The sequence below is a fragment of the Balaenoptera acutorostrata genome, chromosome 2, assembly GCF_949987535.1.
Source record: "Balaenoptera acutorostrata chromosome 2, mBalAcu1.1, whole genome shotgun sequence".
NCBI classification, from domain to species: domain Eukaryota; kingdom Metazoa; phylum Chordata; class Mammalia; order Artiodactyla; family Balaenopteridae; genus Balaenoptera; species Balaenoptera acutorostrata.
Genome location: NC_080065.1, coordinates 135,719,043 through 135,741,705, shown reverse-complemented (window position 1 = coordinate 135,741,705; position 22,663 = coordinate 135,719,043). Strand labels below are relative to the sequence as shown.

The 22,663-nt window shown below is 37.8% G+C and overlaps 2 protein-coding genes across 3 annotated transcripts in view; both read left to right on the top strand.

The window, feature by feature from the left end:
- Positions 1 to 753: 753 nt before the first annotated feature.
- Positions 754 to 21,633, top strand: LOC103019794 (zinc finger protein 300). The gene is made up of 5 exons (XM_057540119.1): positions 754 to 878; positions 1,369 to 1,519; positions 2,153 to 2,279; positions 2,523 to 2,618; positions 19,405 to 21,633. The coding sequence occupies exons 2-5, from the start codon at positions 1,505 to 1,507 to the stop codon at positions 20,943 to 20,945; spliced, it is 1,779 nt and encodes a 592-aa protein (XP_057396102.1). The 5' UTR covers positions 754 to 878; positions 1,369 to 1,504; the 3' UTR covers positions 20,946 to 21,633.
- LOC130704535 (zinc finger protein 300) overlaps positions 824 to 22,663 on the top strand; it is a 56,121-nt gene continuing 34,281 nt past the window's right edge. Inside the window, exons 1-2 of one of the 2 annotated variants that reach the window (XM_057540117.1) lie at positions 824 to 878; positions 2,523 to 2,618. The gene's annotated coding sequence lies outside the window, so the exon portion shown is untranslated. Of the gene's footprint in view, positions 879 to 2,521; positions 2,619 to 22,663 lie in introns of those variants that run through there. The other variant, XM_057540118.1, reaches the window with a different exon arrangement.

The following is a 22,663-nucleotide window of genomic DNA, read 5'->3' as shown; positions in this document are numbered from 1 at the left end:
TCCTTTGAATGTAAGACCAAACAAATCTAAAGGGACAGGATTATTACTGTCAATTCCATCGAGCCAAAGACTACCAGGAACACCCTGTAGTTGAATAAGTTGGGTTTATTGCTCTTGCATCTAGTTAGGAACACGTACACAGTGGGGAGCCTTAAGGGTGTCTGGGTAAGAGGGTGTTAGAAAGCACTTGTTATAGGATTTGGCCTTGTGTTAGGTGACTTTGAGGAGGGTGTAGGGAATGGGCCTTGCTCTGAATTGGATGTTGTCAGGAAGTGGGGTAATTCAGTGAGTGGGAATTTTAATAAATCTTATCTAGAGAGAAGAATGACTAGATTGAAACTAAAGCTGTGATAGGTAAAGTAGCAATTCTTCATGTTAGTTGGGAGAGGGGGATGTTTGGTATTTTGTGAACTGGAGAATGTTGATGTTTTGTCTGTGTTCAGGTACGATTTAAGGGAGGTGTTGTTTTTGTCTTGATCTGTCCTGGTCAGGGAGTGGCCTGTCTGATGTAGGTGTTTCTTGTAATTGTTCGTGTTAAATAGGAGAGTTGTGAGTGCCAAGCCAGTTCTCAGATAGGAAGGGCTGCTTTTTCTCTTTCTCATGTAAGATTTGATTTCAGCCCTGCCTCTTCCTCAGTTTATTGCAGTCCTTCTACATTCTGTTCAACAAACATTTATTAAATGCCTGCTGTTTACTTGTTGCAGAGCTGGGCGTTCAGAGATGAGCATGACTATTTGATTGTTTTCTTCCAGATTTATTTTGACAAAGCCTGGGATACCCTATATGAAACAGTCTTCCTATCATGAGAGCACTCACTTCCTCTAAATGAGTTCAGCCCATGTCTGCCTGACCCATCCTGGGACTGAGAAGATTACCAGGTAACTATCTTGCTGCATTGTGGTATGTTCATGTTTAACAGTAGTTCCAACCTATAACTTTTTTTTTTTTTAATATGGACAACTGCACTATTAAAAATCAGCAATAAAATTTTAAACAGGAAACATCTTAAAATTAACAAAATTAACAAAAATATGGGAATGCATATTCCCTAAACAGAAGCAGTTTTCTACTTCGCCATTCCCATTCTTGTTGCCACGGATCTGCTCCATCTTCAGTTAAATCTTTACATATATATCCATGATTATTGTCTTATGGTAGTTCTGCATATAGAACAACAAATATAATTGCTGGTCCAAAGGGGAACAATAAGGTGTTAGTAAGTCAACAGAAGACATATCAGCATTCATCCAATTAAAAATGCACCTTGTCCAAGTTCTATGTGATCATATTATAATCACAAGAGGACTTCCTTCACGTGGTGGTTCGGTAAGGACTCTTCCGTAAGGACCAAATGACCTTCTTCTACAGGGTGGCCTGTTATCCACCTGACTTCTGGTGGTAGGGTTTCTAGACTGGTGAATGTCAATTCTGGCTCCAGGAGGCTCCATTCTATCTCCTAGTCCTGATTCCTCAGACCTTTTCCCTTTTGGAAGAGAAGCAGAAGATGACCAAGTCTCAGGTGAGTTGCTTGCTTACTTTGTACTTGATTTCCATACAATGAAATAGAAAAGAGTAGAAAGTCAAAAATTAGGATTAGGGAAAATGTACAGAGAACAAAAAATAAAGACTTGAAAAGAGTTACTATGTAATATGCAGATTATATATTTTGAAACCACGTGAAACCACTATTAAAGTATAGTTCATATATATATATATATATTATATATAAATTTCGAGAAGACACAGTGGAAAGTTAGAGGATATCATATACATGATTTGCATTCTCTACAAAGAGAAATCAGTTGAATTTTCAATGAAAAGAAAATATTTCCTGCTACTAGGACTAAAAGAAATTTTTTTTGGCAGGGTCTTCCTATAGGTAATGTCCTGACCTATACTCCTGTCTAAATGTACCATTTGTTGAATAATCCACGTACTTGAAGTGGATGCTGCCTTGATTAAATTTCCATTTGTGATTAGGTCTCTTTTGCTTTCCTGTTCTCTTGCTGTGTTTGACTCTTTCTGCTGAAGATAGATCTTTACATCATTTTTCTCAATAAGCATAATGTAGAACTGGGAATGTAGTTTTGTATACTATGGTAAAAATGATGAGAATGATCAATTCAGATTGAACAGGAGCATGTTATTACAGGGTCCAGTGTCATTTGAGGATGTGGCTATAGATTTCACCCAGGAGGAGTGGCAACAACTGGACCCTGCTCAGAGGACCCTGTACAGGGATGTGATGCTGGAGAACTACAGCCACCTGGTCTCAGTGGGTAAGGATGGCTTCCCGACACAACTCAGAGTTAGCCAATCCAGTGCCTCTCACTGGAATTTGACTGAGTTGGGTGGGTTCTTGACCTACTTGTGACTTTTTGCTCTCTTTCTTCTCTCCAGTGGAAGGTCATTACAGTGCTGAGGGCCAGCTGGACAACTTCATTGTAGGGCTCCTAAAACTGCACCTTTTCTTCTTTCTTCAGTGTAGTCAACTCAATTCCTCAATTTTATTTTTATCATAGGGTATCCAGTTTCCAAACCAGGTGTCATATCTAAGTTGGAACAAGGAGAAGAGCCATGGATCATGAAGAGAGACGTATCAAATTGGATCTATCCAGGTGAAAATCTGGCAGATGGAAGACAAAGGAAGTGAAATATCAGTTTGTTTTGTTTTTAATTGGTTGGCAACTAAGACTTACATTTCCACCCAGATTGATGACTCCTATTCCTTCTTGCTCCTGTGCTGTGCATGTAGTAGGTGTTCAACAACTAGTTAATTCAGTAGTAGTGAGCCATGTACAGAACAGAAATTTCTTATTGATCCACTCAACAATCATATCTTTAGTACCTTTCTAAAAGATATTCAAAGACAATAGAAGGCAAATGCTTTTCAGGAACATAGGTTATACATAGAAAGACAAGACATCAAGATTTACAGCTGTATAAAATTGCATGTCCAATATAGTTACTGCTTCAGGGGTTCAGTGAAAATTATAGTCTAAAGAGATGTGGCATAATTTAAGAAGGCATTTTTCAAAACATGAACCAGCTACTTTGAAGCATATCTGAAGTGTGGTTTAGGCAGAAGGAGGAAGGTGAGGGCAAGCTCTAGGAAAGGACATGTACAAATCATTGGAGTTAGAAATCGACATGGCTTTTCTGATAGAAATTTTCTAGGCTTACTTGACTTTAATAAAAGATATTTATTGGGGAATAGTGGAATATAAAGTTGGTTACATATTGTGAATACAGCTATGTTTCACTAGCTGTACCCTGAAATTTTCTGTTACTATTTTTTTTAAGCAGCTTTGAGATATAACTCATATGCCATACAGTTCACCCATTTAAAGTCAGCAGTGGTTTTTAGGATATTCACAGATCTGTGCAACTGTCACCACAGTCAATTTTAAGACAGTTTTATCACCTCTAAAAGAAACCCTGTACCCTTTAGCTATCACACCCCTTCTTCCCATCTCCCCAACCCTAAGCAATCACTAATCTGCTTTCCGTCTGTATTGATTTGCCTTATTCTTGATATTTCATATAAATATTCATATAATATGTGGTCTTTTGTGACTGCCTTCTTTCACTTAGCATAATGTTTTCAAGGTTCATCCACATTTTAGCATGTATCAGTACTTCATTCCTTTTTTGGCTGAATAATATTACATTGTATTGATATACTACATTTTGTTAATCCATTCATCAGTTGTTGGATATTTGGCTTGTTTCCACCTTTTGGCTACATGAATAATGCTACTGTTAACATTCATGTACAAGTTTTTGTATAGACATCTTTTTTTTTCCTTTGGCGTGTACCTAGGAGTAGAATTGCTGGGTAATATAACAACTCTATGTTGAACCAAAACGGTCCCTGAAGACTAATTAGGTTGAGCATTTTTTCATGTGCTTATTGGCCATTTATGTATTTTCTTTGGAGAAATGTCTATTCAGATCACTTGTCCCTTTTTTTTTGAAGTATAGTTAACTTACAATATTATCTTAGTTTCCAGTGTACAACATAGTGATTCAACATTTTAATGGATTATACTCCTTTTAAAGTTATTACAAAATAATAGCTATATTTTCCTGTGCTGTACAATATATCCTTGTTTATTTATCTTATACATAGTAGTTTGTATCTCTTAATCCCCTATCCCTATCTTGCCCCCCATCCATTTTTGAATTGAGTTATTTGTCTTTTATTATTGAATTATAAGAGCTCTTTATATTAAGTTCCTATATAGAACTTTTATATAAAGTTTGTTATATAGATATAATTCTTTGTATAGAATTCTCATTTGATATAAATCTTTTATCAGATAAATGATTTGCACATACTTCCTCCCATGTTTTCTTTTTACTTTCTTGATTGTATCCTTTGAAGCACAAGAGTTTTTAACTCTTTTTTTAATTTTTTAAAAGTTTTGGCTGCAGTGGGTCTTCATTGCTGAGCGCGGGCTTTCTCTAGTTGCGGTGAGTGGGGGCTACTCTTCGAGCGGGGGCTACTCTTGGTTGCAGTGCGCAGGCTTCTCATTACGGTGGCTTCTCTCGTCGCAGAGCACAGGCTCTAGGTGCCCAGGCTTCAGTAGTTGCAGCATGTGGACTCAGTAGTTGTGGCACGTGGGCTCAGTAGTTGTGGCTCGTGGGCTTTACAACGCAGGCTCAGTAGTTGTGGTGCATGGGCTTAGTTTCCCTGTGGCATGTGGGATCTTCCCGGACCAGGGATCGAACCCATGTCCCCAGCATTGGCAGGCAGATTCTTAACCACTGCATCACCACGGAAGTCCCAAGAGTTTTTAATTTTGATGAAGTATAGTTTATCTATTTTTTTGTTGTTGTTTGTGCTTTGGTGTCATATCCAAGAATCCATTGCCAAATCCAATGTCATGAAGAGTTACCCCTATGTTTTTTTCCTAAGAGTTTTGTACTTTTAGCTCTCACATTTAGGTCTTTGATCTGATATTTTGAGTTAATTTTTGCATATGGTGTGGGGTAAGGGTCCAACTTCATTCTTTTGCCTGTGGTAATCCAGTTGTTCCAGCACCATTTATTGAAAAGACTCTCCTTTTCCCATTGAATGGTCTTGGTACCCTTGCCAAAGGTCAATTGGCCATAAATGAAAGGGTTTATTTCTGGACTGTCTATACTATTTTGTTGATCTATATATCTGTTCTTACGCCAATATCACACTCTCTTGATTACTGTTGTTTGTGGTAAGTTTTGAAATTGGGGAGTATCATTCTTCCAACATTGTTTTTCTTTTTCAGCATTTTTTTGGCTCTTCTGGGTCCGTATGAATTTTAGAATCAGAGTATCAGTTTCTACAAATAAACCTCTTCAGATTCTGGTAGGGATTGGTTGAATTTGTGATCGATTTGAGGAGTATTGCCATGTTAACAGTATTAAGTCTTCTGATCCCTGGAACATGAAATGTTTTTCCATTTATTTAGATCCTCTTTAATTTCTTTCAGCAATGTTTTATAGTTTTCAGAGTATAAGTTGTGTACATCTTTGTTAAACATACTTCTTAGTATTTTATTCTATTTGATACTATTGTAAATGAAATTGTTTCATTAACTTTATTTTTGGATTGTCCATTGCAAGTGCATAGAAATACAACTGATTTTTGAATATTGGTCTGGGATCCTGCAAACTCACAGAGTTTACTAGTTCTAATAGTTTTTTAGCTAATTCTTTAAGATTTTCCATATAAATAAATTTGTCATCTGTAAATAGAGATCGTTTTAAATATCCCTTTCCACATTGGAAGCTTTTTATTTCTTTTCTTGGTTAACTACCCTGGCCAGAACCTCTAGTACAATATTGAATAGAATGGAGAGTGGACATCCTTGTCTTGTTCCTGATCTTATGGGGAAAATCCAGTCTTTTACCATAAAGTATGTTAGCTGTAGATTGTCATGCCCTTTGCCAGGTTGTGGAAGTTCCTTTCTATTCCCAGTTTGGTGAGTGTTTTTATCATGAAAATGTGTTGCATTTTGACAAATGCTCTTTCTGTATCTGTTGAAATGATCTATTTATGTGATGTGTTAATGAATTTTAATTAATAGGTTTTTGGACGGCAAACCAACCTTATATTTCTGGATAAGTTCCACTTGGTGATGGTGTATAATTCTTTTTTTTTTTTTAATTTTTATATATTTATTTATTTTATTTTTGGCTGTGTTGGGTCTTCGTTTCTGTGCGAGGGCTTTCTCTAGTTGTGGCAAGCAGGGGCCACTCTTCATCGCGGTGCGCGGGCCTCTCACTGTCGTGGCCTCTCTTGTTGCAGAGCACAGGCTCCAGACGCGCAGGCTCAGTAGTTGTGGCTCACGGGCCTAGTTGCTCCACGGCATGTGGGATCTTCCCAGACCAGGGCTCGAACCCGTGTCCCCTGCATTGGCAGGCAGATTCTCAATCACTGCGCCACCAGGGAAGCCCTGTAATTCTTTTTATATGTTGCTGGATTTGGTTTGCTAGTTGTGTTGGGGGTCTGCAAGACCACCTTCAGGTCTGCTGATTTGCTAGAAGGACTCACAGACTGAGAAAAGCTGTTATATTCATGGTTATGGTTTATTACAGTGATAGGATTTATCAGTCTAGATCTGGACATTTCTTTGTGGGAAGATTTTTATTTATTAAGTTTCTTTCCTTGATGTGGATCTATGTAGATCATTTACTTTTTCTTGAGTCAGTTTTGGTAGTTTGGTTTTTTTTCAAGGAATTTTTCCAGTTCATATAAATTGTCATATTTATTGGTATAAATTTTTTTTCATAATATTCCCTTTTTGTTCTTTTATGTCTATAGGATTTCTAGAGATGTTCTGTCTTTCATTCCTGACACTGATACTTTGTTTTCTTCTTTCCTCATCACTAGCTAAAACATAACAATTTCATTAATTTTTTTTCAAATAATCAGGTTTTGATTTCATTTATTTTTGTTTATTGTTTGTTTATCTTCTATTGATTTCCACTCTGATCTTTACTGTTTCCTGTCTTCTACTTATTTTAGGTTTAATTTGCTCTTTTTCTAGCTTCTTAAGGTAGAAGCTTAGATCATTAATTTTTTTTTTTTTTAACTTTGGGTTTTTAAATTTATTTATTTATTTTATTTATGGCTGTGTTGGGTCTTTGTTTCTGTGCGAGGGCTTTCTCTAGTTGTGGCAAGTGGGGGCCACTCTTTTTTTTTATTAATTAATTAATTAATTTTATTTTTAGCTGTGTTGGGTCTTCGCTTCTGCGCGAGGGCTTTCTCTAGTTGTGGTGAGCGGGGGCCACTCTTCATTGCGGTGTGCGGACCTCTCACTATCACGGCCTCTCTTGTTGCAGAGCACAGGCTCCAGGCACGCAGGCTCAGTAGTTGTGGCCCACGGGCCCAGCTGCTCCGCGGCATGTGGAATCCTCCCAGACCAGGGCTCGAACCCGTGTCCCCTGCATTGGCAGGCAGATTCTCAACCACTGCGCCACCAAGGAAGCGTGATCATTAATTTGAAACCTTTTTTGTTTTCTAGTATGAACATTTAAATATGGATAGTCCTCACTTTGTATGGTAGTGAGGGGCCATAAAAATTACCATGGAAGCCAGAACTTTGCCAAGTAATTTTTATAATTGACGGGAAAAATTGTAATTGATTTTGACCTTTAAACACTTTTCGTCAAAACATTAGAAGTTATCTTGGGGACTTCCCTGGTGGTCTAGTGGTTAAGACTTTGCCTTCCAATGCAGGGGGTGCAGGTTCGATCCCTGGTTGGGGAGCTAAGATCCCACATGCCTTGTGGCCAAAAAACCAAAACATAAAACAGAAGCAATATTGTAACAAATTCAATAAAGACTTAAAAAAAATGGTCCACATCAAAAAAAAAAAATTGAAAAAAAAATGCTATCTTGCTGTTGGTTATAACTGTTTTATAGATATGAAAATGTAGTAAACTAATATTTATTTACTACCCTGCAATTTAAAACATTGGAAGCATTTAAAATGTCTTTTATTTCTTTTCAAAGACTATGTAGAGTGGTTTGAACAGTGCTTGCCTTCTTATCATTGTATAGCTTATGATAAGGAGTTAGCATGTTCTCTGTGCCTTAGTGAATTGTCATATTCCTTTCTAAGGTTGGGTCAGCTTCCAACATTTTCTCCTTTGTGCTTTCAGTGTTGCGAAATATGTCGAAGGTAATGTGAAAATTTTGGCATCACTTTCTTTGAAATATTTTTATCCCTTCCATCACAACCCAGGAATTTACGTTGATAAGTTTGCCTTCACTAAGTTCCTCTGGCTGCATATCTAAAGTCTCATAAATAGGGGCAATGCCAACATGGTCAGCTATCTTCTAATCACATCCAGTGTTGTTATGTGTTGTTTCTTTGCTGCATTTACATCTTTGTTGGTCAATTCCCTCTTTCCGTTACACATTTTTGGATGATTAGGATAATTTGGATAATGTCACGTGGGTTTATCAATGGGATGCAAGGAGGAAACAAACTATACACTTTGCTGTCTGTATATATATTGGACAACAGATGTGAAGTTAATAATCACCAACAGACTTTGAAAGAAGTGAAATGATTGGGTACTGATCATGATGTGTATCTGTTATTTATTTAGTGATTTATGGACCGAAGAGCTAGCAGTGAAGTTTGTACTTTATGCTGTTAGACATACTGTTATCATTAAAGTGTGAACTATGTTGTTGGCAGACTGGTGTTATTTAACTAAACTGTAGTAACTAAATTTCATGCTTGTTGAAATCTTGCAAAATGAGGATTACCTGCATATAATTTGTCCTCTAAGCACGAAGCTGTGTCCCACAAATTTTGATATTTTGTGTTTTCATTTTCATTCAAGTTATTTTCTAATTTCTCTTTGGACTTTTCAACACATAGTTTATTTACAAATATGTTAATTAATTCCCAAATATTTGGGGATATTTCTGATATTTCTTTTTCTTATTTATTTCTAATTTAGTTCCAGTATGGTTGGAAAATATACTCTGTATGATTTCCATCCTTATAAAATTATTGCAGCTTGTTTTGAAGCCCAGTATATAGTCTATTCTGATGTTTGATTCATGTGTTCTTTTTTTTTTTTTTTTTTAAACATCTTTATTGAAGTATATTTGCCTTACAATAGTGTGTTAGCATCTGCTTTATAACAAAGTGAATCAGTTATACATATACAATATGTTCCCATTTCTCTTCCCTCTTGCATCTCCCTCCCTCCCACCCTCCCCATCCCACCCCTCTAGGTGGTCACAAAGCACCGAGCTGATCTCCCTGTGCTATGCGGCTGCTTCCCACTAGCTATCTATTTTACATTTGGTAGTGTATATATGTCCATGACACTCTCTTACCCTGTCACATCTCACCCCACCCCCTCCCCATATCCTCAAGTCCATTCTCTAGTAGGTCTGTGTCTTTATTCCCGTCTTGCCACTAGGTTCTTCATGGCCTTTTTTTTTTTTCCCTTAGATTCCATATATATGTGTTAGCATACTGTATTTGTTTTTCTCTTTCTGACTTACTTCACTCTGTATGATAGACTCTAACTCCATCCACCTCATTACAAATACCTCCATTTCATTTCTTTTTATGACTGAGTAATATTCCATTGTATATATGTGCCACATCTTCTTTATCCATTCATCTGTCGATGGACATTTAGGTTGCTTCCATGTCCTGGCTATTGTAAATAGAGCTGCAATGAACATTTTGGTACATGACTCTTTTTGACCTATGGTTTTCTCAGGGTATATGCCCAGTAGTGGGATTGCTGGGTCGTATGGTAGTTCTATTTGTAGTTTTTTAAGGAACCTCCATACTGTTCTCCATAGTGGCTGTATCAATTTACATTCCCACCAACAGTGCAAGAGTGTTCCCTTTCCTCCACACCCTCTCCAGCATTTATTGTTTCTAGATTTTTTGATGATGGCCATTCTGACCGGTGGGAGATGATATCTCATTGTAGTTTTGATTTGCATTTCTCTAATGATTAATGATGTTGAGCATTCTTTCATGTGTCTGTAGGCCATCTGTATATCTTCTTTGGAGAAATGTCTATTTAGATCTTCTGCCCATTTTTGGATTGGGTTGTTCATTTTTTTGTTATTGAGCTGCATGAGCTGCTTGTAAATCTTGGAGATTAATCCTTTGTCAGTTGCTTCATTTGCAAATATTTTCTCCCATTCTGAGGGTTGTCTTTTGGTCTTGTTTATGGTTTCCTTTGCTGTGCAAAAGCTTTTAAGTTTCATTAGGTCCCATTTGTTTATTTGTGTTCTTATTTCCATTTCTCTGGGAGCTGGGTCAAAAAGAATCTTGCTGTGATGTATGTCATAGAGTGTTCTGCCTATGTTTTCCTCTAAGAGTTTGATAGTGTCTGCCCTTACACTTAGGTCTTTAATCCATTTTGAGTTTATTTTTGAGCATGGTGTCAGGGAGTGTTCTAATTTCATACTTTTACATGTTCCTGTCCAATTTTCCCAGCACCACTTATTGAAGAGGCTGTCTTTTCTCCACTGTATATGCTTGCCTCCTTTATCATAGATAAGTTGACCATATGTGTGTGGGTTTATCTCTGGGCTTTCTATCCTGTTCCATTGATCTATATTTCTGTTTTTGTGCCAATACCAAACTGTCTTGATTACTGAAGCTTTGTAATATAGTCTGAAGTCAGGGAGCCTGATTCCCCCAGCTCCATTTTTCGTTCTCAAGATTGCTTTGGCTATTCGGGGTCTTTTGTGTTTCCATACAAATTGTGAAATTTTTTGTTCTAGTTCTGTGAAAAATGCCAGTGGTAGTTTGATAGGGATTGCATTGAATCTGTAGATTGCTTTGGGTAGTAGAGACATTTTCACAATGTTGATTCTTCCAATCCAGGAACATGGTATATCTCTCCATCTATTTGTATCATCTTTAATTTCTTTCATCAGTGTCTTATAATTTTCTGCATACAGGTCTTTTGTCTCCTTAGGTAGGTTTATTCCTAGATATTTTATTCTTTTTGTTGCAATGGTAAATGGGAGTGTTTTCTTAATTTCACTTTCAGATTTTTCGTCATTAGTGTATAGAAATGCAAGAGATTTCTGTGCATTAATTTTGTATCCTGCTACTTTACCAAATTCATTGATTAGCTCTAGGAGTTTTCTGGTAGCATCTTTAGGATTCTCTATGTATAGTATCATGTCATCTGCAAATAGTGACAGCTTTACTTCTTCTTTTCCGATTTGGATTCCTTTTATTTCTTTGTCTTCTCTGATTGCTGTGGCTAACACTTCCAAAACTATGTTGAATAATAGTGGTGAGAGTGGGCAACCTTGTCTTGTTCCTGATCTTAGTGGAAATGGTTTCAGTTTTTCACCATTGAGGACAATGTTGGCTGTGGGTTTGTCATATATGGCCTTTATTATGTTGAGGAAAGTTCCCTCTATGCCTACTTTCTGCAGGGCTTTTATCATAAATGGGTGTTGAATTTTGTCAAAAGCTTTCTCTGCATCTATTGAGATGATCATATGGTTTTTCTCCTTCAATTTGTTAATATGGTGTATCACATTGATTGATTTGCGTATATTGAAGAATCCTTGCATTCCTGGGATAAACCCCACTTGATCATGGTGTATGATCCTTTTAATGTGCTGTTGGATTCTGTTTGCTAGTATTTTGTTGAGGATTTTTGCATCTATGTTCATCAGTGATATTGGCCTGTAGTTTTCTTTCTTTGTGACATCTTTGTCTGGTTTTGGTATCAGGGTGATGGTGGCCTCGTAGAATGAGTTTGGGAGTGTTCCTCCCTCTGCAATATTTTGGAAGAGTTTGAGAAGGATAGGTGTTAGCTCTTCTCTAAATGTTTGATAGAATTCACCTGTGAAGCCATCTGGTCCTGGGCTTTTGTTTGTTGGAAGGTTTTTAATCACAGTTTCAATTTCAGTGCCTGTGATTGGCCTGTTCATATTTTCTATTTCTTCCTGGTTCAGTCTCGGCAGTTTGTGCATTTCTAAGAATCTGTCCATTTCTTCCAGGTTGTCCATTTTATTGGCATATAGTTGCTTGTAGTAATCTCTCATGATCTTTTGTATTTCTGCAGTGTCAGTGGTTACTTCTCCTTTTTCATTTCTAATTCTATTGATCTGAGTCTTCTCCCTTTTTCTCTTGATGAGTCTGGCTAATGGTTTATCAATTTTGTTTATCTTCTCAAAGAACCAGCTTTTAGTTTCATTGATTTTTGCTATTGTTTCCTTCATTTCTTTTTCATTTATTTCTGACCTGATCTTTATAATTTCTTTCCTTCTGCTGGCTTTGGGGTTTTTTTGTTCTTCTTTCTCTAATTGCTTTAGGTGCAAGGTTAGGTTGTTTATTCGAGATGTTGCCTGTTTCTTGAGGTAGGCTTGTATTGCTATAAACTTCCCTCTTAGCACTGCTTTTGCTGTGTCCCATAGGTTTTGGGTCGTCGTGTCTCCATTGTCATTTGTTTCTAGGTATTTTTTGATTTCCCCTTTGATTTCTTCAGTAATCACTTCGTTATTAAGTAATGTATTGTGTAGCCTCCATGTGTTTGTATTTTTTACAGATCTTTTCCTGTAATTGATATCTAGTCTCATAGCGTTGTGGTCGGAAAAGATACTTGATATGATTTCAATTTTCTTAAATTTACCAAGGCTTGATTTGTGACCCAAGATATGATCTATCCTGGAGAATGTTCCATGAGCACTTGAGAAAAATGTGTATTCTGTTGTTTTTGGGTGGAATGTCCTATAAATATCAATTAAGTCCATATTGTTTAATGTATCATTTAAAGCTTGTGTTTCCTTATTTATTTTCATTTTGGATGATCTGTCCATTGGTGAAAGTGGGGTGTTAAAGTCCCCTACTATGATTGTGTTGCTGTCAATTTCCCCTTTTATGGCTGTTAGTATTTGCCTTATGTATTGAGGTGCTCCTATGTTGGGTGCATAAATATTTACAATTGTTATACCTTCCTCTTGGATCGATCCCTTGATCATTATATAGTGTCCTTCTTTGTCTCTTGTAATAGTCTTTATTTTAAAGTCTATTTTGTCTGATATGAGAATTGCTACTCCAGCTTTCTTTTGATTTCCATTTGCATGGAATATCTTTTTCCATCCCCTCACTTTCAGTCTGTATGTGTCCCTAGGTCTGAAGTGGGTCTCTTGTAGACAGCATATATATGGGTCTTGTTTTTGTATCCATTCAGCCAGCCTGTGTCTTTTGGTGGGAGCATTTAATCCATTTACATTCAAGGTAATTATCGATATGTATGTTCCTATTCCCATTTTCTTAAATGTATTGGGTTTGTTATTGTAGGTGTTTTCCTTCTCTTGTGTTTCTTGCCTAGAGAATTTCCTTTAGCATTTGTTGTAAAGCTGGTTTGGTGGTGCTGAACTCTCTCAGCTTTTGCTTGTCTGTAAAGGTTTTAATTTCTCCATCGAATGTGAATGAGATCCTTGCTGGGTAGAGTAATCTTGGTTGTAGGTTTTTCTCCTTCATGACTTTAAGTATATCCTGCCACTCCCTTCTGGCTTGCAGAGTTTCTGCTGAGAGATCAGATGTTAACCTTATGGGGATTCCCTTGTGTGTTATTTGTTTTTTTTCCCTTGCTGCCTTTAATATGTTTTCCTTATATTTAATTTTTGACAGTTTGATTAATATGTGTCTTGGCGTGTTCCTCCTTGGGTTTATCCTGTATGGGACTCTCTGTGCTTCCAGGACTTGATTAACTATTTCCTTTCCCATATTAGGGAAGTTTTCAACTATAATCTCTTCAAAAATTTTCTCAGTCCCTTTCTTTTTCTCTTCTTCTTCTGGTACCCCTATAATTCGAATGTTGGCACGTTTAATGTTGTCCCAGAGGTCCCTGAGACTGTCCTCAGTTCTTTTCATTCTTTTTTCTTTATCCTGCTCTGTAGTAGTTATTTCCACCATTTTATCTTCCAGGTCACTTATCCTTTCTTCTGCCTCAGTTATTCTACTATTGATCCCATCTAGAGTATTTTTAATTTCATTTATTGTGTTTTTCATCATTGCTTGGTTCCTCTTTAGTTCTTCTACATCCTTGTTAAATATTTCTTGCATTTTGTCTATTCTATTTCCAAGATTTTGGATCATCCTTACTACCATTATTCTGAATTCTTTTTCAGGTAGACTACCTATTTCCTCTTCATTTGTTAAGTCCAGTGTGTTTTGAGCCTGCTCCTTCATCTGCTGTGTGTTTTTCTGTCGTCTCATTTTGCCTATCTTACTGTGTTTGGGGTCTCCTTTTCACAGGCTGCAGGTTCGTAGTTCCCGTTGTTTTTGGTATCTGTCCCCAGTGGCTAAGGTTGGTTCAGTGGGTTGTGTAGGCTTCCTGGTGGAGGGAACTAGTGCCTGAGTTCTGGTGGATGAGGCTAGATCTTGTCTTTCTGGTGGGCACGTCCACGTCTGGTGGTGTATTTTGGGGCGTCTGTGGCCTTATTTTGATTTTAGGCAGCCTCTCTGCTAATGGATGGGGTTGTGTTCCTGTCTAGCTAGTTGTTTGGCATAGGGTGTCCAGCACTGTAGCTTGCTGGTCGTTGAGTGAAGCTGGGTCTTGATGTTGAGATGGAGATCTCTGGGAGATTTTTGCCATTTGGTATTACGTGGAGCTGGGAGGTCTCTTGTGGACCAGTGTTCTGAAGTTGGCTCTCCCACCTCAGAGGCACGGCCCTGATGCCTGGCTGGAGCACCAAGAGCCTTTCATCCACACGGCTCAGAATAAACGGGAGAAAAAATAGAAAGAAAGAAAGAAAGAGGCTATAATATAGTGAAGTAAAATAAAGCTATTGTAAAGCAAAGTTATACAGACAAAATCTCACCCAGAAGCATATACATATACACTCACAAAAAAAAGGAAAAGGGGAAAAATTAATATCTCCTGCTCCCAGAGTCCCCCTCCTGAATTTGGGATGATTCGTTGTCTATTCAGGTATTCAACAGATGCAGGCACATCAAGTTGTTTGTGGAGTTTTAATCCACTGCTCCTGAGGCTGCTGGGAGAGATTTCCCCTTCTCTTCCCTGTTCACACAGCTCCTGGGGATCAGCTTTGGATTTGGACCCGCCTCTGCGTGTAGGTCGCCTGAGGGCGTCTGTTCCCTGCCCAGACAGGACGGGGTTAAAGGAGCAGCTGCCTCGGGGGCTCTGGCTCACCCAGGCCGCGGGGAGGGAGGGGTACAGAGGAGGCGGGGCGAGCCTGCGGCGGCCGAGGCCGGCGTGACGTTGCACCAGCTCGAGGCGCGCAGTGCGTTCTCCCGGGGATGTTGTCCCCGGATCCCGGGACCCTGGCAGTGGCGGGCTGCACAGGCTCCCGGGAGGGGAGGTGTGGAGAGTGACCTGTGCTCACACACAGGCTTTTTGGAGGCGGCGGCAGCAGCCCCAGCGTCTCATGCCCGTCTCTGGGGTCCGCGCTGATCGCCGTGGCTTGCGCCCTTCTCTGGAGTTCGTTTAGGCGGCGCTCTGTATCCCCTCTCCTTTTTGGAGGTCGGACGTTTTCTGCCAGCGTTCAGTGGGTGTTCTGTAGGAGCAGTTCCACGTGTAGATGTATTTCTACTGTATCTGTGGGAAGGAATGTGATCTCCGCGTCTTACTCTTCCGCCATCTTCCGCATCGACCCCGATTCATGTGTTCTTGAAATGAATGTGTGTTCTGTTGTTGGATGGGGTATCTGTAGATGTCAGTTAAGTCAAGTTCATTGATATTTACTGATTTTTTTTTGTCTACTATTTAAAATATATATATTTAAAATATGACTTGAATTTTATTTATTTGTTAATTATTATTTTTTAAAATTTATTTTTGGCTGCACTGGGTCTTTGTTGCTCTGCACAGGCTTTCTCTAGTTGCGGCGAGTGAGGGCTACTCTTTGTTGCGATGGGCGGGCTTCTCATTGCGGTGGCTTCTCTTGTTGAGCATGGGCTCTAGGCGCACGGGCCTCAGTAGTTGCAGCACGTGGGCTCAGTACTTGTGGCTCATGGGCTCTAGAGCACAGGCTCAGTAGTTGTGGTGTGTGGGCTTAGTTGCTCCGCGGCATGTGGGATCTTCCCGGACCAGGGATCGAACCCGTGTCCCTTGCATTGGTAGGTGCATTCTTAACCACTGTGCCATCAGGGAAGTCCTGTCTACTTGTCTTATTAATCATTGTGAGAGGGGTGTTGAAATCTCTAGCTGCAATTGCTAATTTGTCTGTTTTTTCTTTCATTTTTGTTAGTTTTGGTTCATGTTTTGTGGGGCTCTGTTGTTAGGTACATATACATTTATAATTGTTATATCTTCTTGCTGTATTGATTCTTTTGCAGTTTTGAAATATACCTAATTTATAATATGTGTTATCTTGAAATCTCTATTGTCTGATTTAGTATAGCTACTACAAATCTCTTATGCTTAAAATTTTTTTCCCATCCTTTTATTTTCAACCTATTTATTTATTTTTGAATTGAAAGTGAATCTCTTTTAGACAATGTATAATTAGTTTTATCCAGTCTGACAGTTTCTGATTGGAAAATTATTCCATTCCTAAATCTTTATAATTACTGATTTGGTTTGATTTATGTTTGCCATTTTGCTATTTGTTTTCTATTTGTTTAATCTCTTTTTTGGTCCCTGTTATTTTGTTACCTTGTTTTGTCTTAAAAGAATATTTTTTAATAGACTTATTTATTTATTTATTTATGTATTTGGCTGCATTGGGTCTTCATTGCTGCGTGTGGGCTTTTCTCTGGTTGAGGAAAGCAGGGTCCACTCTTTGTTGCGGTATGCAGGCTTCTCATTGCGGTGGCTTCTCTTGTTGCAGAGTGTGGGCTCTAAGCGCGCGGACTTCAGTAGTTGTGGCACATGGGCTCAGTAGTTGTGGCTCGCAGGCTCTAGAGCACAGGCTCAATAGTTGTGGTGCATGGGCTTAGTCGCTCCGCGGCATGTGGGATCTTCCCAGACCAGGCTCAAACCCATGTCCCCTGCACTGGCAGGTGGATTCTTAACCACTGTGCCACCAGGGAAGTCCTTAATAGACCATTTTAATTCCCCTGTTTAATTTTTAGTTGTAGTTCTGTGTGTGTGTGTGTGTGTGTGTGTGTGTGTGTGATGTTGCTATAGGGATTACAATATGATACTTATCTTCTTATAACCCACCTTATGTTGATACTGCTTTTTTTTCTCTCACAAATTATAGAAACTTGCACTAGCATAGCTCCATTTTCTGCCCTCCTGAACCACCTTCTGCTGTTTTGTTCTTTTAGTCATGTATGTTATATTTGTATTTGTCATAAATTTGACAGTATAGTGTTACTGTTTTTGCTTTGAAAAGTCTTTTGAAGAAATTAGAAGGAAATATTTTTAAAATTACACATATTTATTAAATCCTTTATATTTACCCATATACTTTAAAATTTTTCTGTTGTCTTGTGGATTTGAGTTATCATCTGGTATTATTTCTTCAGCAAGAAAGATTTTCTTTAGTATTTCTTGTAGATCAGTTCTGTTGGTAACTTTTTTTGTTTATCTGGAAATGTCTTCATTTTGCCATTATTAAAGTTTCATTGAATGTAGAATTCTTGGTTGACGGGTTGCTTTCTTTTAGTATTTTGACTGTGTGTCATTCCAGTATTTCCTGACCTCAGTTTTTGTGTGTATGTGTGTTGAAAATTCAGCCAACAGTACTGTTATTCTTTGATACATGATGTGTCATTTTTTTTTCCTTGCTGCTTTGAAGATTTTTCTTTTTGCCTTTATTTTTCAGCAGTTTAATTCTGATTTGGCTGGTTGTCTTGGTATCCTTCCTGTGGTCTGTTGAGCTTCTTGTATGTGTAAATTAATGTTTTCCACCGAATTTGGTAATTTTAAAGACATTTCTCCAGATTTCTTTTGGCTCTTTCCACCTCCTTTCTAAACTCCAATTACACGTATACTGGAATGCCTAACTGCTCCTCAGATCTTGAGATTCTATTTTTTTAATAATTTTTCTTTTTGTTCTTTGGGCTGAATAATTTTTAGTGATATATCTTCAAGTTTACTGATTCTGGTTTTACCTTCTGCTGTCTCAAATCCACTAATGAGCCCATCTGGTGAAATTTTCATTTCAACTTTAGAATTTTCATTTGGTTCTTTTATTTTTTAATTTACATAAAATAAATGTTACTCTTTCTTTAAATTTTGAAAAAGGCATAGAGTAAGTTAACTGCCACCACAATCATGATACAGAAAAGTTCCATTACTCTCAAAACTTCTTCTTCCTTCCTCTTTATAGTCAAACTGGTTCTTTTATATTCTTCTCTCCTCTTTTGAAATTGTCAGTTTATTCACTTGTTCCTTAGAATATCTTCCCTTAGTTTTTTGAATATGTTTATAATAGCTTCTTTAGAGTCTTTGTTAAATCCAACATCTGCACCCATTTGGAGTCAGTTTCTATTGACTGATTTTGTTCCTTAGTATAGGTCATATTTTTTTCCTTATATGTCTAGTAATTTTTGGTTGAAAGCTCTACATTGTAGACAATACTTTATAGCGTCTTTGGATCCTTTTGTTCCTTCTGAGAGGTTTTGTTTTAGAGGCACTTGCTTGGGCTTAAACTGTGACATCTTTCTGTTCTGTGGAGTATCATCACTAATATCGCTGCTTAGTTTTGTTTGTTTGATTAAGCCTGGCTATAGATGTGAACTAATGATTTGGACAGAGGTTTATTAGACACGTAAAGCCAGTATGACTTCTACTCTTTGCCACCTGGATTGTGCATGTCTCAGAACACTTTAAAAGCATAGGAAATTTGCAAGCTTCCCCAGCCTTTCAATCACTGCTGGGCTCACTAGGGTCTCTTTTCACAAATATTTTAGCAGTCAGGTGGGAATGTATGGTGAGTTCATTGTCTCAACCTTTCTATGATTCTTTTGCTTACAAATTCTCCTTGTTAAATTCCTAGCTGCTCTACTATCAGCATAAAACTGTATCCTGTGGATTTGCGTTATCTCTCAATGCCCCATAAACTAGGGGTGCAAGACAGGAAAACCTTAGGAAAGAATGCCACAAACTCCCCATTCTTACCTAATGAAGTAGACGTTTTTGACAAGTAAACACTTTTCACCTTGTGGCCTGCCTTTGGTAGTTTTCCAGTGCCCTGGATTGGTTGTTTTAAAAATTATTTTATTCAGTTTTATACTTGTTTTCTGAGGAGGGGAAGTCCATGACTACCTCATGCCACCATTATCAGAAGTAAAGTCCATCTTTAGTTACTCACCCAATAAATTTACATGTTTTGTTGTGTTTTAAATGGCCTGTTGCCCTCCCAATTCTCTGTCTTCATGGACCATCCTGGATCATCCGTTTGTTTCACCTCTTCTGTCCTCTACTCAATCTTTATATCTGTTTGATTTTATCTCTGCAATTTTATTCTTTCAGACAGGGAGACTAGACTTGACACACATCAATTGGATACACTTGGAGATGTTTACTTTCATAAGGACATACTGGAAAGTGTCACAAGGGATCATTCATTGTACTCCGTTTTAAAGGTCTGGCAAGGCGACCAGCTGGAGAGAGATCAGGAAAATCAAGACAGACTTCTCAGGCAAGTCACAATCATCAACAACAAAACAGTTATTGAAGAGTCAAACTATACATATAATGCATTTGGAAAAATATTTCATAACTGCACAGACCTAGATACTTCAAGACAAAGACTGTATAAGTGTGATTCATTTGAAAAGAGCTTGGAACCTACTGTAAACCTATTCAGTTGTAATAGGGGTTATGCAAGAAAAAACACAGATGAGAATTTTGGATATGGGATAACACCTAGTTCTTCCTATTCTAAGCATGAAAAAATTCATAATAGAGTGAAACACTGTGAAGATAGTCAATGTGGAAAAATCATCAGCGATAAACAATCTCTTATTCAATATGTGAATGTTGAAACTGGGGAGAAGATCTGTGTATGTATTGAATGTGGAAAATCTTTTCTCAAGAAGTCACAGCTCATTATACATCAAAGAATTCATACCGGAGAGAAACCTTATGGTTGTAGTGCTTGTGGGAAAGCCTTCAGTGAGAAATCACATCTCATTGTACATCAGAGGACACATACTGGGGAGAAACCTTACGAATGTTCTGAATGTGGAAAAGCCTTCTCTCAAAAATCATCCCTCATTATCCATCAGAGAGTTCATTCTGGTGAAAAACCATATGAATGTAGTGACTGTGGGAAAGCCTTCTCCCAGAAATCACCCCTCATTATACATCAGAGAATACATACTGGTGAAAAGCCATATGAATGTAATCAGTGTAGGAAGGCCTTCTCCCAGAAGTCACAGCTGATTATACATCATAGAGCTCATACTGGAGAGAAGCCCTATGAGTGTACTGAATGTGGGAAAGCCTTCTGTGAGAAGTCCCACCTCATCATACATAAAAGGATTCACACTGGGGAGAAACCCTACAAATGTGCTCAATGTGAGGAAGCCTTCAGCAGAAAGTCAGAACTCATTATACATCAGATAATTCATACTGGGGAGAAACCTTATGAATGTACTGCATGTGGGAAGACCTTCTCCCGGAAGTCACAGCTCATTATACATCAGAGAACGCATACTGGAGAAAAACCCTATAAATGCAGTGAATGTGGAAAAGCCTTCTGTCAGCAGTCACATCTCATTGGACATCAGAGGATTCACACAGGAGAAAAACCTTATGTTTGTACTGAATGTGGGAAAGCCTTCTCTCAAAAGTCTCACCTCCCAGGGCATCAGCGGATTCATACAGGAGAGAAACCTTATATATGTGTTGAATGTGGAAAAGCCTTTTCCCAGAAGTCAGACCTTGTTGTACATCGGAGAATTCATACTGGGGAGAAACCTTATCAATGTGCTGTATGTGGAAAAGCCTTCATCCAGAAATCACAACTCACTGTACATCAGAGAATTCATATAGTTGTGAAATCATAAGAATGGACTAAGCATAGAAAAGCCTTCAGTATCTGTTCAAGCCTTAATAAGTACCACAAAACTCACAGATTTAATGTGTTTCTAGGCATCTTTGTTGGTACTATTTTACAAGTGAAGTCATATTTCTAATGTATTTAATTTTTTTATCAAAGATAATGAAAGACAATAAAAAAGTTTGGTTTATATAAATTTTCACTTTGGCATGTTAAATTTTTAAGATTTGGAACTGAATGATTAGCATAACAGAACAAATTACATATAGTCTATTTTGAAGTTACATGTTACTGATTATACTACATAATAAGAGTTAGGCATGTGGTAATACTGTTAATGTTAGCCTCTTGTAATTACGGCCATGCAGTAATTCCCCAAAGAGGACATGAAGAAAGCGTGAGTCAAAAAATGCCAAGACCTAGAAACTGCACTAAGGGGAGGGGACTTGACCATCAGAACCTAAAGGTATATGTAAAATTCTTCTTATAGAATGATGGAAAGATGGGTTGAAAAGGTTCAATAAATGTGGTCTTTTTGTGTTTTTAAATTTTGATAATATAAGTTGATTTGTGTCTGTGGATGGACCCAGGACCTTGGAATTGACACTGCTTGCTCATTTCTCCCTTTTACCCCGCCCCTCTAGGAGCTTGGTGTGGTGGAAAGACATTGTTTCTAAAGTCAGATGGCCATGAGTTTTAACCCTTGTTCCCTTATTAATAGATTGTGTGACATCTATGAAGACCTTTTTAACCCTCAGTGTCTGTTTGCTCATCTGTATGTGAAATCCTGGCAGACAGCACATTCTTAGCTAATATTTATCCTGTTTATCCCTCTCTCTTCTCTTGAAATAGGCTACTAATTCCAATGTGTACACATTTAAATTTGATTTGCATTTAAACACACTGCTTCTGATCTCAGCTTTCCTGTCCTCTCCTCTGTCCATTTCACTGCCTTTGTGTCTGGTGATCTAACTCATGCTATGTTAAAGAGACCTCAATTACTTTTCATTTATTTTATTTTACAAACACATACAAATTGTGATATACCTATATCTGTATCTAGTTGATTCTAATATATATATGGAAATACTAAGGGACAAGAATAGGCAAGTCACTCAGTAAGAACAAATATTAGAATTGATCAGACTAAGGTTTCCCACAAAGCTGTAGTAATATAGGCAATATAGTATTGACACAAGAGTGACAAAAATAGATGAATGAAATGAGAGCCTGAGAATAAAAAAATTATATATGAGTAACTTTATGACAAAAGTGGTATTGTGATCAGAGGGGAAAAATTATCTTTTTAATAAATTGTTCTGGGTCAACTCATCTAAATATAAATATGAAATGCAAAATGGCAAAGTTTCCAGGTAATTATATAGGAGACTCTTCATAGCCTTAGGATAGGGAAAAATGTTTAACACTGTGCATGAAGAAAAGGTTGATAAAATGGCTTATATTAATATTAAAATTTCTGTGTTAAAAGAAGTTATTAGTTTGAATAAACTTGGATGTATCTAGCAAAATTACATATGCAATTTCTAAACATTTTTATGAATCTTCTAAAGATATGTTGGGGAAATATTAAGAGATGCATGCTTGGGACTTCCCTGGCAGCCTAGTGGTTAAGACTTCGCCTTCCAATGCAGGGGTGCAGCTTCGATCCGTGGTTGGGGAGCTAAGATCTCACATGTCTTGGGGCCAAAAAAACCAAAACATAAA

Coding starts and splice junctions, on each gene's coding strand:
- LOC103019794 (XM_057540119.1), top strand. Junction 2,280..2,522: donor CAGCCACCTGGTCTCAGTGG/GTAAGGATGGCT, acceptor TTTTTATCATAG/GGTATCCAGTTTCCAAACCA. Junction 2,619..19,404: donor ATCAAATTGGATCTATCCAG/GTGAAAATCTGG, acceptor TTATTCTTTCAG/ACAGGGAGACTAGACTTGAC.